Below are 15816 nucleotides of genomic sequence, written 5' to 3'. Positions count from 1 at the left end.
TTTCAACACTTTTAATATCTATCGTTTTCGAAAGTTTATATTGATCCTACCGATTTTCTCTATGAAGAAAATAAATTAAAAGCTTATTTTAATCAGATGCATGTGTGGATAATATTTGAGAGAGAATCTTATATTTTCTGTTAGCAAATCAAACTTCTTTACCATCTTGAGAAGCTTGTATATGCTGTTATATACGAAATTGAATTTGGATGATGACTCGATAATGACACCAACACACACCAAAAATGTCGTCCTTTCTTGTTGTGAGCTTTGATTTAATATCGAAACAGAAGATGAATAGAGTGAAACGAATATAAAAAGCACGTAAATGACTAATGATCAGTTACGATGTGACACATTACTTATTTTTTAATGTACAAAATAATCGACTCAGCGAAACAACTACACGAACTGTATAGTTTTTAAATTGCTTAATAATACTTTTGTTATCGTTTGAACTCTTTTCAAATAAACAAGGTATGGACCCATGCGGAAAGGTCCCAATACAAAGTATATGCTTTTGGAGAAAAAAAATTGTAGAGAAATTATGCGTCATTTGAAATTTGGCAGGCCGTCGTATTATTAGTTCTTCGGTTACACGATAATGTAAACAAATCCATATCATCACATTAATGTAACTATTTATATATATATATATATATTAAAACTAGCCAATGACTTACCTTGATTTTTTTGCTCTACAAAGTAGACATGAAAAGAATGAGATATATTATGAGACATCTCCTAAGCATTACAAAAATGGTGATCACTACAGAAAATATTAAACAATTGCACTCGAATAAAAAAGATATATAGTCGTGGAAGTTGTTAGTTCGTGAAATAAGGCTCTCTAGTGTATTGTGGTTGTGAGATTGCGTCGAGTTGTCTATAGCACATGGGTCAGACCTCTCTTTCCCAATTATATATTACGTATTTTGTCATATATGTGTAAGCACATGCACGTACATCACACAAGTGCATGCATATATCATATCAATATATCATCACATATATATAATATATACTTTTCCCCTCAAACGTCTGTATTATCTAACTAACACACGTACGTAACACATCCGTAGAACAATTTCAACCTCTACTAAATACACTTTTTCTGGGACCAATCCAAAATTATCCGTACGCCCAACAAATATATCAAAAACATATACCAGCAAGCAAGACTCATTTATATCATAAAGTTAAGATAAATGGAAGAGACTGTGGGACATGCATTCCTTACGTATACTATATATAGTTTTTATCTTTATTTATTTAATTGGCCTTTACAGATTTAATTACTCTTAAGTCTCTTATGGGTCATGTTTAAAGGAGCCAAATTAAGCTATGCGTGCGAAACCGCAGCCAAACATTTGAAAGACAACTTTTAAACGTATCTGAATCCAAATCCTAACAAATAATAATATTAATTTTAATATTTGTGAAAGTTAACATAGTGAAAAAAGTTAAATTAGTTTTTAAATGAATTGGGATGGGATAGTTAGGTCAAGTTTGCTCCATAGTTCTTTAGATTCTTCTGTGTGTTTGGTTGACGTCTAACTAATGCCACATCACTGCATGGTGATTATATCCCAAATATTTATGTACATAATATCAGCAGCATCTACGATTTTATTGCAACTAATTAAAAAATGTCTTCTCATATATTTTTTTTTCTGCCTATTGTATCAAAATTTTGGCATAAAATCTATATTTCGAATCATAACTTTAGTTAACAAAGATATGTATAAAACGATTGTTTTTAGAGAGGCAAAAACAAATACATGAAAAATCATCTCACAGCATAAATTCAGTGGACAGATTATTTTTTTTTATTTTTTTTTATTTTATTTTTTTTCAGTGGACAGATTATATTAATGAAGTTATACTAGTAAGTAGTAAAACAAAAATGATAAGATGAGAGGGTATCTATCGATTGATGGAACAAATAAAAGATGCTATAGTTGAACCAATTAATTATCGAAATGAGAGGAGAGCAAACTAAAGCAAGATATTAATAAAACATCTTTAACATAAAAAAAAAAAAAAAAAAAAAAAAGAAGAAGATCGATATTAATAAAACACGAACCAAGCATTGAAAATTGGATATTTTTTTTAACAGATTGACACATCCAAAACAAATAAGTCCAAGCAGACGCCTGTCAATCTCACTCACTCTCGTTTTTTGAATTTAATTATTTTGCTTAACCTTCTTTTTAGGATATTGTAACGTAACCTTTTTTTATACTCCCAAGTTCCAAATAAAAAAAACTATTCCCAGTTTTCACGTACTTTTGAATATCACCTACTTCAAAATTATATCCGATCCGTTGCTTAATATTTTGATTTTTACCTGCATATAAATCGAGTGGATTAATAGTTTAGAACTAGTACGTACTAATTAAGTATTAATTTACAAGAAATAATTTAGAATTTTATTAAAAATATATATATAAATCATCACTATCGGCTATCCTTTTCCTTATTAAGAAGGGAGATTATTATAATTTTTGACCATTTTTCTCGTATATTTATTTTGTTGAATTAAGCAAAACAACTTTAATGAAGAACTTTTCTTAAGCTTTGATGATGATGCAAAAAGAAAAACAAAAGTAAAATTTTTATTTTTATTTTTTTAGGAAATCATTATTTTCTCAAGCAATCGCAAAATTCACGCAATTGTCTCTTCTCTCCTAAATCATTTTTTTTCCTGTTTTTTTTATATAATAGTAATAAAATAATAAAATTCAAGTTTTTTTTTTTTTTTCTTTAATTTGGTGTTGGGTATTTTGAGTAGCTTATATAAATGGAGATTCCTTCGTCTTCTTCTTCGTTGCCAGTTGCCAGCAGAGACATTTCATAATACTTACATTTTAGCATCAGCTCAGCTCTTCTTCTTTATGTAATTTCAACGACATACCTTATACCTCCCTAATCAAAAAAAATCTCACTCTCCCTCTATTATTTCTCTACATATCATGTAAACTGTTTCTTCTCTTCATGCATCTTTCTTCATCCAGATTCGATCTTCTTCTTCTTCTTCCTCTTCTTCTTCTCTTCCTTATTGGCATTTCTCTCACTTTCTTTCCTGTTCTTCGCTAAAACTTTGAATTTAAAGACATGTTCTTTAACATGGGTTTGTCCGGTTTGAAGTAGCTCATTCGTTGTTTTCCCCCTTTAAACCGGGTTTTTCACCTCAAAATCTTTCTTCTTCTCACCGTAGAAGGCAGGGAACTCCAAGTGTTTGACGAATTGACTGAGAGAAACAGAGCAAGTTAGTCATGGAAGAGACTTTTGTTCCCTTTGAAGGAATCAAGAATGATCTTAAAGGAAGATTGATGTGCTATAAGCAAGATTGGACCGGAGGATTCAAGGCTGGCTTTAGGTAACTAATCTTCTTATGAATCTTCTTCACTGATTATATAAGTTACCTTTTTGATTCCTTATTTATTTTTATATGGACCATCGATTCTATTAGGATTCTGGCTCCCACCACTTACATATTTTTCGCGTCTGCCATTCCTGTCATCTCATTCGGTGAACAACTTGAAAGAAGCACCGGTACAAATTAAAATTTTTTGCAAAAAAGTTTCTACCTTTATCAAAAATTTGCACTTTTCCAGCTGAGGGATTGAAAAATTGGGTTCTGAAATTTCGCAGATGGAGTTCTCACGGCTGTTCAAACCTTAGCTTCCACAGCCATTTGCGGCATGATACACTCCATTATCGGAGGTCAGCCTCTGCTTATTCTAGGAGTTGCAGAGCCTACTGTTATTATGTACACTTTCATGTTTAACTTTGCTAAGGCGAGACCTGAACTGGGACGAGATCTCTTCTTGGCGTGGTCTGGATGGTGAGTTTTTACTTTGCTTTAATACAGTAACCACTAACCAAGGTGTTGAAAACATTTTTCATTACTGTTTGCAATCTCTGTGTAGGGTTTGCGTTTGGACTGCTTTGATGCTCTTTGTGCTGGCTATATGTGGTGCTTGTTCCATCATCAATAGGTTCACTCGAGTAGCTGGCGAATTGTTTGGACTGCTTATTGCTATGCTCTTCATGCAACAAGCCATCAAAGTAGGAACTCTTTTTAAGCAAGATTCTGAATTTTCGATATTTGAGACAATGTGGGTTTGCTTATCAAACTCTAACGCATGGATTATTCAGGGACTAGTCGATGAGTTCCGCATTCCTGAACGAGAGAATCAGAAGCTCAAGGAGTTCTTACCTTCCTGGAGGTTTGCTAATGGGATGTTTGCTCTGGTTCTCTCCTTTGGTCTTCTTCTCACTGGACTTAGAAGCAGAAAAGCCAGATCATGGCGGTACGGATCTGGTAAGTGAAACAAACATCTCTATCTCAGGAGCTGGATTCTTCTTTCTATGGGATTCAGGCCAATACATCTCATCTCGAAGAAGCCTAGTGACTCAGTTTGCTTCTCTTGCGCAGGCTGGCTCAGAAGCTTAATAGCTGACTATGGTGTACCACTCATGGTGCTAGTGTGGACCGGTGTCTCCTACATTCCAGCTGGAGACGTTCCAAAAGGAATCCCCCGGCGACTTTTTAGCCCAAATCCTTGGTCCCCTGGTGCTTATGGAAATTGGACCGTAGTAAAGGTATGTCTTTTTCTTTAATCTTCATGCATATGCACTTCTACACACTGAAACAATAAGACTTACAAGCCTAGTGACTTAAAAATTTGCAGGAGATGCTTGATGTTCCAGTCGCCTACATTATTGGAGCTTTCATTCCAGCTTCAATGATTGCTGTGCTTTATTACTTTGACCATAGCGTAGCTTCACAGCTTGCACAGCAAAACGAATTCAATTTGAGAAAACCGTCTTCTTACCACTACGATTTGCTTCTTCTTGGGTTTCTGGTAAGAATTTGCTGGAAACAAAAAAGTTTTTTCTGTCTGAATTATTTTTTGGCGCCTATTGTTCATAATCAGTACTGCAAATGCAGACCTTAATGTGTGGTCTACTTGGAGTCCCTCCATCAAATGGTGTCATTCCTCAATCTCCAATGCATACGAAGAGCTTAGCAACTCTTAAATACCAGGTAACACCACTCACCATGGTCTTATTTTCAGGGGTTTCAGGAGTTTTGAGACTGACGTTTGCTCTCTCTGCAGTTGCTTCGTAACAGACTGGTTGCAACAGCACGAAGAAGCATCAAAAAGAATGCAAGTTTGGGACAGCTCTATGACAATATGCAAGAAGCTTATCATCACATGCAGACACCATTAGTGTACCAACAACCCAAAGTAAATAATTTTTCCCAAATCACTTTCTATTTTGTCAGTAAAACACGAAACTGAGAATTAGTTCTCTCCACCTGCAGGGTTTAAAAGAACTGAAAGAATCGACAATCCAAGCGACTACATTCACCGGAAACCTCAATGCTCCAGTTGATGAAACTCTGTTCGATATAGAGAAAGAAATTGATGATTTGCTACCAGTTGAAGTAAAAGAACAACGGGTAAGCAACTTGCTTCAGTCTACAATGGTAGGAGGATGCGTTGCAGCTATGCCTCTCCTTAAAATGATCCCAACATCAGTCCTATGGGGCTACTTTGCCTTCATGGCCATTGAAAGCTTACCCGGAAACCAATTCTGGGAAAGGATCTTACTTCTCTTCACCGCCCCAAGTCGCCGCTTCAAGTAACTAAAGCTCCAATCTTTTTCTCACATTCAACTTCAAAAAGCCTCATTTCAACTCAGTTCTGTCACGTTTCTGTTTGCAGGGTTCTTGAAGATTACCATGCAACATTCGTGGAAACGGTTCCATTCAAGACAATTGCAATGTTCACTATTTTCCAAGCGATTTATCTCTTAATCTGCTTTGGCCTCACATGGATCCCAATCGCAGGAGTCATGTTCCCTCTAATGATCATGTTCTTAATCCCTGTTCGACAGTATCTCCTCCCTAGGTTCTTCAAAGGAGCTCATCTTCAGGACTTAGACGCAGCAGAGTATGAAGAAGCTCCAGCTTTACCCTTCAATCTCGCAGCGGTACAAATTCAATTACTCTGTTTCAACTCCTTTACTTTGTTTCTTTAGCTTCTTCTTATCTTTTTTCTCAAACTCGATGTTGAACAGGAAACGGAGATAGGATCCACAACCTCGTATCCAGGAGATTCAGAGATTCTTGATGAGGTTATTACACGAAGCAGAGGAGAGTTTAGACACACAAGTAGCCCTAAGGTGACAAGTTCGAGCTCGACTCCAGTCAACAACCGGAGTTTGTCTCAAGTGTTTAGTCCACGAGTGAGTGAAATCAGGTTGGGTCAGATGAGTCCTCGAATCGTCGGAAACAGTCCAAAGCCGGCGAGTTGTGGGAGGAGTCCCTTGAACCAGTCGTCATCGAACTGAGATTATATAAATTCAGGAAGCTTAAATAAAAGATACAAACCCTAATGAGGATGGATTAAAGAATGTTTAATTAGTTAGTTAATTTGATATTTAGCTCTTTAAAAAAAAAAAAAAGGCTTCTTGAACATCTCTCTTTAGTTTATGTCATGTGTGTGTGTTTATGCCCCCTTTCATGGTGTTTCATCATGTTTGATCTTTGACTCTTGAGTCCTTGTGTAAAAATACTAAAATATCTTACTTATTTCGTGATATATGTAATGATAAGGGGCAAATATGTAAAAATACTTCAAATGTTAACGGTAATAAGCAGTCTTTTTTATGTGGAGCTTCGTTAATCAATCGGTCAACAACATTACACATCTGAAATTTAATTTACGTTTTTTGAGAGGTCACTAAGATTTCGATAGTTTAAAGATTTTACTTACAATGTGTTTTTTTACTGATGATAGGGTTATTTTGACTGCCATAAGTTTTTAAAAACTTATTTATGACGTCGAAATATATATTCTTTCGATCGAGAACTCTTGCATCATTGCATAGCAGTGTAAACTTATGATTTATTATCAATGTCGACTCACACAGTCACACTTAATAGCTGCGTTGAACTTATTGGATTAAACATCATCATTAAGAAACCACGTCTTTTTACAAGTTCCGAATATACCACCAAAACTTTAGCTTGAAACGCCGAAGGTCGAACACACTCTCATGCATATAACATATAGTACGATATAATGAATGCCCAAAATATAGTACTACATACATTACGAAGATAAAATACTAGTGTCTCAAGGCTGTTCTAAATCGTTTAAGAGCTCCGTTTGAAACAAGCTACTCATATATTGCAATTAATTAAGAAGGCTTAATTATCCTATGGAATGATGAATTGCTCCTTACTTTTATTTTCATATGAAATGATGTCAAAACAGATTTTGATGAATCGTTCATCTATTAATTATGTTATCTCAAATTAGAGATACGATTATGATAGAATGTTAAAAAGACCCATCGATACCAAAACGTATTTGTATTACGAAACTATTATAATAACAAAAAATAAAAAAAAATAAGAAGAAGGATATTCTACAAAATTAAGAGAACTATGTGCGCAGGAGATCTAATTACACATGCAAGGCAAGTAAACAGTTGGTGAATAAAAATACATCATGATGTTACATACATACTTTTCTTTGATTTACACATATGGAAAAGGAATTAGCGTGAATGATTACGATTTAGAAGCAAAAGCAATGTAATGCTTTTGAGCATGAAAAGAGTGGCTATCTATCTATCTGGTTCAAGTATAGTCATGTCGTTCGAAGGAAGCACTTTAATACTATTTATATAAAACAATTCAAGGGTCAACTTCTATACCAAAACCGAACCAGACGAAGACAAAAGTAGAAGAACACGAATGTTCGATGTCAATAAGGAAACGTGATGCTCCAATAGTTTAAACTTTGTCATTATGAGGGACAAAATGAAAAGGAATGGTTTCTAATTATCCTTGAAAAAGTAAAAAAAAACACTAATAGCACTTGAGTAGAAATATGATGTATGAGAGGTCACGAGCCAATTGAGTCCGACCCTCTTGGGAAAATAATATTTATTTATTTAAATTGTATAATCATGAAGTCAAAAAAAAATATGATACTATATGATTTGTTGGTAGTGATTAATTTAATATATATCATAATTACTAATAACTATTGTTAAAATGAAATTTAGTTTGAAGAACCACTAGCTACTACTATACGTATGTAGTTGTAGAGGAGAGAAGAATAAAGAGAAACATTTACGTATGTAGTTGCTCACTTTATTTCATGCATGCTTTAGTATCGATTTGAGATTTTTCGTCTAAAATACTTTATTACCAAACCATAACTTAAGACAAAAACGTGGGTGGCTAACAAAAGAAGAACTAGTAAAGGAGACTCTTGCTTATCCTTTTTTTTGCTAAATTTTGTTTTTTTGGCATTAACCATTGACTCGATCGATAGTGAAATATATGTTTTGTATCATTGATATATATTCCTGCTGTCTGCAATAATGGTAGATAGTAAGTTGCCTTATGCATAGGTCACCATCTAAATCATGCAATGGAACTTTGTTTTATTTGTGTTGTGACTCTTTATTGTCTTAGACTAAAACAGAAGTACAGAAGTCTTTCGCATTCATTGCTCTCTTCCTCACCATAAAAGCAAACCCTCACATTCTTCAACTTCACTTTTGATGGAAATTAGAGATAAGACATACTCGTTGACCCTTTTTAACGTGTCAGTCTCACATTAACTTGACCAAAGCCCACTCTTATTAATTATTATCCACATGTTCTATAAACTACGATACCGTACAAATGAAAACCTGTTGGTCTTGGTCCAGAGCGTATACAATTTAGTGTTGTTGAGTATATATATATATATATTGCATTGTTTACGATAAAACGTTATTATGCATGTTGCATGCATAATATTCCGATATCTCAAATAGTCAAATCACACACGAACAAAATCCTTCTTCTTTACTTACGGTTTTACAATCCTGTGTTCTTTACAGTTTAACCAAAACTTTGGCTCTCTACCAAATAAGTCCTAGAAAAATTGTGCTAACATGGATACAAACAAATACATTGAAGTCTAATAATCAACACGACACAAGGGAATCTTCAAGGGATTGATCGTGGCCCATGGTTCTACGAACAAAACCAAACTACTTACCGTAATGGACTTTTATCATTCATTGGGTTAGCGTTTGATGTCCAAGAGTGCCTTTTATTGTAAGTATTAAGCCCATGAAACTATGAATTATAAAGTTCCATTTGTTTCAAACCTTTTTGTAAATAAAAAAACTGACGAAAAAATTGTGTACGTTTATAATTTATTACTAGATATTCACCTACACCGTGGTACTAATTTTTAATTTAAAAATGTAAAATATAATTTTTATTATATTAATTATATATGTATGTAATGCTTTGAAAATTTTAAACCAACAATATCTTGCATCAATATATTATATAATGTATAAGTAGTATGTTTTAGGTGTAGTGTGTTATAGTAAAGTTAGGATATCATAGTGTTAATTAAAATTTTATTTAGTATTAAATGTACAGTTTTTTTTATGTGTCTATTTAGTTTGCAATGTATAAATAATAGTATTTAAAATTATTTTGAAATTTTTAATTATATGAGTATACTATATTGTGACATTGTAATTTTTTTTGTTTCATCTATTTATAATTAGACACTTTGGAATATATAATTGTCGTGTCCATAGAATCCTTATAATTTTTGACGTATTAAATAAAGATAAGCTCCCTATTAGTAATTTGGGAATCAAGAAGTTACGTTGCAAATCATGGTTGTGATCATTGTCCAAAGTAAACCAATATCTCTTTATTTAATGTGAAAATCTCTATTTAATTAAGAGAGAATAATCTAATCAAACCATATTTATAAATTAAAATAAAAATTATTTTAATGTGAATAATATACCTGTAAATAAGTGTGAACTTCATAATTTATTTATAAATATCTTCAAAAATGTATATATAGATTATCTTAAAATATTCTTTTTTTTGTTCAGCATTTTAAAGTATTAGTGTCTACGTTTCATAGAGACAGACAATTTTAAAAATATTAGTAGAAAAACAAAAAGAAAACAGAAAATAATATACAAAATCGTACATAAAAAAAGACGCATCCAATTAAACAATTAAGAGTTTGGTGTTATTTTTTGGATGGGATTGTTTGTACATTAATTTGACAAGTTCTGGCTTCCATAATTCTATTAGACTATTAGAGTTTTCGTGAAACACGTTGCTTCTAGCTAGTAGTATTGATTAGGCGATGGATTCTTAGCATCGATCGTGATGGAAGTTTACTAAAACAAAAGTAACTAATTGTCATTGCCAGCTATAAAAAAGTAGTGTTAGTATATTCACGATCACGAGGCGGCTGTTATATACTAGTAAAACAGAGATCAGATGACTCATCTATCACTAAAACGATTTTTAAGTGACATGGTTTGAGCATGTTTTGGATTATAGCAACAACTTAACTTACTATAACTTGAGGGGCAATTCCGACAAGTAGTTTCCTACTTCTCGAACAAGTCAAAGTGTGAACACGAGTAGGCATCTTCAGATTCTGGTCGGTTTAATCACATTCCAAAAGTACCCCGACAAAACAAATTTAATTTCCACAAAAGAATCCATATAAGGTCATTTTTATAAGAAGATCAGTCTAGGATGTTTTTAAAATATAAATATTGTAAAAATAATGTAAAATTAGTAGTTAAGAACTTTTGTTAAGAAGTTAGTTATTGAGAGAACATGTTTAAGATTTTAAGATTTAATAATATAATATTCTTAAACATATTACAATTATAAAAATTTATATAATAACATTTTAATTGCAAACTTATAAAACCTTTACTAAAATTCAAGATACAATACCAAATTTTTATGAAACAAAAAAAAAACATTGAAAATAAATTTTTTAAAAAAACAAACATATTACTTAATTAATTAAACAAGACAAACATTTTATTTAATTAATACATAGATTAATGTCCAAATTTATTCCATATATTCTCAATCAAATTCTCCTTTAAATCGTCAACCGAGTCTGACCCAGTCCCATATGTTAATAGTCGAATTGCTGCAGTACATTGTTGTAGCGGTGATAGACCATTCCGGAAGGTTGCATCCCTTTTTGGCTTAAAATATGAAACTTCTTCACTGAGACGATTCACAATACGCAAGAACAACAACTTGTTCATTCGAAACCGTCGGCGGAATTGGTGAGCATTGTAAGTCGGATTATCAGAAAATAATCGTTCCACAAACGTTCATGCCCTTCTTCGCGTTTTCTATCGATATATGTACGCGTTTTCCTTTCGGCCGGAATTGCCTCTTCAACAGCTTCAAATTGGTTACTAAATTGCTCTTGAAAGAATTGGTTTAAACTATCATTATTGGGATCATAATGGTAGTGAAAATTGTTGAAAGAAGATGCCATAAAAGCTATGTATTAATAAGATGAACAAAGAGAGAAGAGAATTGTATGTTTATGGTGAGAGAAAGAAATTGGTTTGATTTTGAATAAGATGAACAAAAGAGAGAAGATGAACAAAAGAGAGAAGAGAAAATGTATGTTTGATTTTGATAATTTACACTCTTGTGCTCTTCTCATATATATAGAGGTCATTTCCCATATAAACTCATGTGAACTTTGGTCATTTCTCATATAAACTCATGTGAACTTTGGTCATTTGTCGTTTTGGTTTGGTCAGTATTCATGTGAACTTTGGTCGTTTGTTTGTGACTCTGTCTATAAAACTTGTGACTATGTCTATAAAACTAAAATCCAAAGCAAACAACATACCAAAGCAAAACTACAATCCAAATACCAAAGACTGTCATGTGACTCAATCTTTAAAACTACAATCCAAATACCAAAGCCTAATCTAATTTACTTAAACAAGATAAATACCACTAGCAATATCATACCGAAGCAACCAAGAACTACAAATTCAGGGGCCATTTGACACAATGGTTTCTTCTCTCGTGACTCAGTAACAACCCTCTCCTTGAGCTGGATCAGTTGTGTCTCATAATCAGGAATTGGTTGAGCTTCACGGCTCCACAGACTTGTGAATCCAATCTCAGTTGATGGTTGCGGAGGATAGTAACAGGTCTCAGCCTCCTCTTCTGAATCGGAACTATAGTCTAATGGACTGTTTATACCATAGTCGTATAAAGAGTCCATGACTTGTTCAACCTGAAACCGAAACACATATATAAGTTTTCAAATACTATATAACAATGGAAACAAACATTCGAGTATTCATTAAAAACATAAGAAACATAGGATTATACCATAGTTAAAACAAACATTTAAAGTGCATTAAAAACATAGCAAACAAGCATAGTTAAAACAAACATTCGAGATTCATTAAAAACATAGGACAAACATAGTTAAAACAAACATAAACTACAACGGACATTACACAACACTAATTAACAAGCCACTACAATCAAATAAAAACTGTGAATATACACTTACATTACTACCTAAACCACAACACCACTCAAATCATCCAAGTTTTAAGACTACTGAAACCTAAATAGCAAAACTACAATCACAACTAATACGAGAACATGACAAGATGATAAAAGGTTAGATGCAGACACTAACTAAAATCATCCGATTTGAGATTAACAAGCCACAATTAAGTGACACTTAATTCACAACAACTCAATTACAAGAAATAAACCTAATCAAACATCCGAGATTAACATGCAACAATCACAAAACTGTGAATATACACTTACCTTGTGATTTACCTTTTACTTTCGAGTAATACAGGTTTGTTGATGGATATCCGATTTAATTTCCCCTGGTTAACCTCACCTACAAGCTTCATAAACAAATGAAACAAAGGAGATGAGATACTGACAGATGAGACGAAACCCTAATACATTATACTAAATCGAAACCTAATTCGGAGATTTCAAGACTCTAAATCGATGAAACAAAGGAGATGAGATTACCTCGTCTATATCGCCGGAGATGAGATTTGCGAGCCAGATGAGACAGAGGAGACGAGGAGATCTCTTGAGCTTGACGAGACAGAGAAGACAGAGGAGACAGAGGCGAAATTGCCTCTCGATTTTGGTGTTTTAATGGCCGGAAAACACACCTTAATCGGAGAAGATGGTGCATATGCAAGCTATCGCCGTTTCGCCGTTTGGGAGAGAACAAGAAAAACCTAGCAGCCATAATATCGAAGAAATGAAAAATAAAATGATCTCTATGTTGCTAAAAAAATTGTTTCCAATAAGACAATGTCACGTCACACAAGAACAAGCCCAAAAACTGATCTAGATTAAGATCCATAAACCAGTTCTAAATCCACTATTACAATATTTTCTTTTTAAAAAGGTCTTAGAACACCTTTATAGTCGTGCCCATAAATGATGGCCTAAAAAAGTCGGGCTCAGCCAAAGTTAGTTATTAAACGGTGGGTGTTTCCGTCATTTCCTCGAAAGCAAGGCGCGTCAAAACCAAAACGGGACACGTGTCATAAGTAAGTGCCTTGTTTCCGCCGTTGTAATCCACATCACTAACTTCAAAAACGCCACGTGTTTTCCCGGTTAACCTGTAGCCCACCGGTGACCGGTCACCCCACACCTGTATCATCAAATCAAATCATCAGATCGTATATATACGAGAAGAAGCACACACGTCACAAATTTTTCGTCCACGAAGAGAACAAAAAAAAAAAAGCACGCAACTTTGAAATTAAGAGAAAGAATCAAAGTAGTATTTTATGTGAAGAACAGAAGAAGATGGTGGCTGAAGCAGAGATTTTGTTTAAACAGGGTTTGCCTGTTGTTCTCGATGTCAAATTGTTCGGAGCACCAACCGGGGTTCAAGACATTGACGGTGTCTCCACCGTGAAATCACCAGTTTCCTCGCCGATTCTAGGTATCCGTCGCCCGGCGGCGTCGGTCTCCGCCGACTTATCGACTTCTCTTTCTGTAAGTGTTTCCGATTAAAGTTTAGATTTTGGATTTTGAAGAGGACCAATGATTGGAAATTGAATTAGGTTTATCAAAGAAGATGTCTTTATAGAAACGAGGAATCTGAGTTGATTCGTTTCAGGGTTCTTCTTAGTTTTAGGTGGTGATGACTGAATTGTTAGTTGGAATGTAGCGACCAATCGTGATAAAGCTTGGGACTTTGGGGACTCAAAAGAGTCTTTAACTACTCTGTTTGGAGAGTTGTGTCTTTTGTATGTATATGTTAAGGAGCGGTTCCAATCATTTTGATCTTGTTTTCTTTTCCCCACTTGTGCCTTAAAGATATACTATTTTTTTTACAGGATTTAAAATGTGGTGACTCAGTTCTGGATGATGATGATGATGAAGATAGCAGTTCTAGTGTCTCTTTTTATGCTCCTGTTATCCGCTCCGGGAGCTATGCTGATATTGGGCCTAGGAGATTCATGGAAGACGAACACATTTGCATAGACGATCTTTCTTCTAGAGTTGGTTCTCTTTATGAATTGCCAAAGCCTAGTGCTTTCTATGCGGTATTGCATTTTCGCCTCCTTTCCTTCTAATGCACATTTTATAATGCCATTTGGTCTTATTAAGAAGATCAGCCAATTTACTTGCTTTTTTTTTTATTTGCATCTGTATAAATAGGTTTTTGACGGCCATGGAGGACCAGAAGCAGCAGCTTATGTAAGAAAAAACGCCATTAGACTATTCTTTGAAGACCATAAGTTCCCACAAACATCGGAAGTGAATAGTTTTTATGTCGAACAAGTCAAGAGATCTTTGAGGAATGCGTTTCTTCAGGCTGATCTTGATTTAGCTGAGGACCGTAGCATTGGCTCCTCTTCTGGTACCACGGCTCTTGCCGCCCTTATTTTCGGAAGGTATGTGGTGTGCTCAACTCGAACAATGTCAGTTAGTATCAGATTGTGTTTGCTCATGAACTAATTTTTGTTCTTCCCTTTGTATGCAGACATTTGATGGTGGCGAATGCTGGCGATTGCAGAGCAGTTCTCTGTAGGAACGGTGAAGCCATAGACATGTCTCAAGACCACAGACCAATCTACTTACCGGAAAGAAGAAGAGTGGAAGCATGTGGCGGTTTCATCGATGACGGTTACTTAAACGGCATTTTGTCTGTCACTCGAGCTCTTGGTGATTGGGACATGAAACTACCACAAGGCTCACAATCTCCACTGATCGCAGAGCCAGAGATCAAACAGATAAATCTAACAGAAGAAGATGAGTTTCTGATAATCGGATGCGACGGGGTTTGGGATGTTTTGACAAGCCAAGAAGCCGTTAGTATTGTCCGAAGGGGATTAAGACGTCACGATGATCCAATGAGATGTGCTAGAGAACTTGTGATGGAGGCTTTAAGGCTAAACACGTTTGATAACTTAACTGTTGTTGTCGTTTGTTTATCCTCGGTCCATGATGTGGCGGCATCTGCCACGGCTATAGAGAAGCAACGGTGTTGTAGTTTGACGGCGGAGGCGTTTCATAGCTTGAGGAGCTTACTGGAAGGTTGAACAAAACAGTTGGAAAATATGATGATGATGATGACGACGCCTTTTGTTTGTTTCTCGGCTGATTACGTATTTGAATCAGCTGAGAGTTTTATGTGTTTTGTACATATACACAAAATGTATGTAACCTTAATTATATAACGGCTCGCATAATTTTTGTCTAAGCGGTTACTTGTTTCTGTTGTACTCATCGATTTATAAAGTTTATGATGACAAATCGAATTTGGATGTTTAGTTTGGGGTTTTTTTTTCTTTCTTAACGGTTGTTTACACCATGTAAAAGCTCGCTTATAGTATAAGTTATATATATTATGTAAGCAATTACGTATGCTAATAAGTAAATCTGAAGTA

General features: G+C 34.4%; 2 protein-coding genes and 1 long non-coding RNA gene across 3 annotated transcripts; 2 read left to right on the top strand and 1 right to left on the bottom strand.

Annotated features, from left to right (window-relative positions):
• The first annotated feature begins 2558 nt into the window (after positions 1-2558).
• On the top strand, positions 2559-6456 carry LOC104793702 (boron transporter 1). The gene is made up of 12 exons (XM_010520107.3): positions 2559-3382; positions 3476-3558; positions 3658-3850; positions 3936-4074; positions 4165-4330; positions 4445-4611; positions 4701-4874; positions 4961-5056; positions 5130-5261; positions 5339-5658; positions 5742-6009; positions 6097-6456. Exons 1-12 carry the CDS (start codon positions 3279-3281, stop codon positions 6367-6369), a joined length of 2115 nt encoding a protein of 704 aa, XP_010518409.1. The 5' UTR covers positions 2559-3278; the 3' UTR covers positions 6370-6456.
• Positions 6457-11706: 5250 nt separating this feature from the next.
• Positions 11707-13384, bottom strand: LOC147943070 (uncharacterized). The gene is made up of 3 exons (XR_015560124.1): positions 12926-13384; positions 12707-12792; positions 11707-12152 (listed from the first exon to the last, which is right to left on the bottom strand). It is a non-coding gene; the product is annotated as an uncharacterized LOC147943070 (long non-coding RNA).
• Positions 13339-15699, top strand: LOC104793701 (putative protein phosphatase 2C 49). Its single transcript, XM_087455393.1, has 4 exons — positions 13339-13915; positions 14260-14469; positions 14585-14820; positions 14910-15699. The coding sequence occupies exons 1-4, from the start codon at positions 13724-13726 to the stop codon at positions 15466-15468; spliced, it is 1197 nt and encodes a 398-aa protein (XP_087311519.1). The 5' UTR covers positions 13339-13723; the 3' UTR covers positions 15469-15699.
• The last annotated feature ends 117 nt before the right edge of the window (positions 15700-15816 follow it).

This window comes from Camelina sativa, chromosome 6 (genome assembly GCF_030686135.1).
Source record: "Camelina sativa cultivar CO46 ecotype springtype chromosome 6, ASM3068613v1".
Classification (NCBI taxonomy): domain Eukaryota; kingdom Viridiplantae; phylum Streptophyta; class Magnoliopsida; order Brassicales; family Brassicaceae; genus Camelina; species Camelina sativa.
This window is presented reverse-complemented; position numbering and strand designations above follow the sequence as displayed.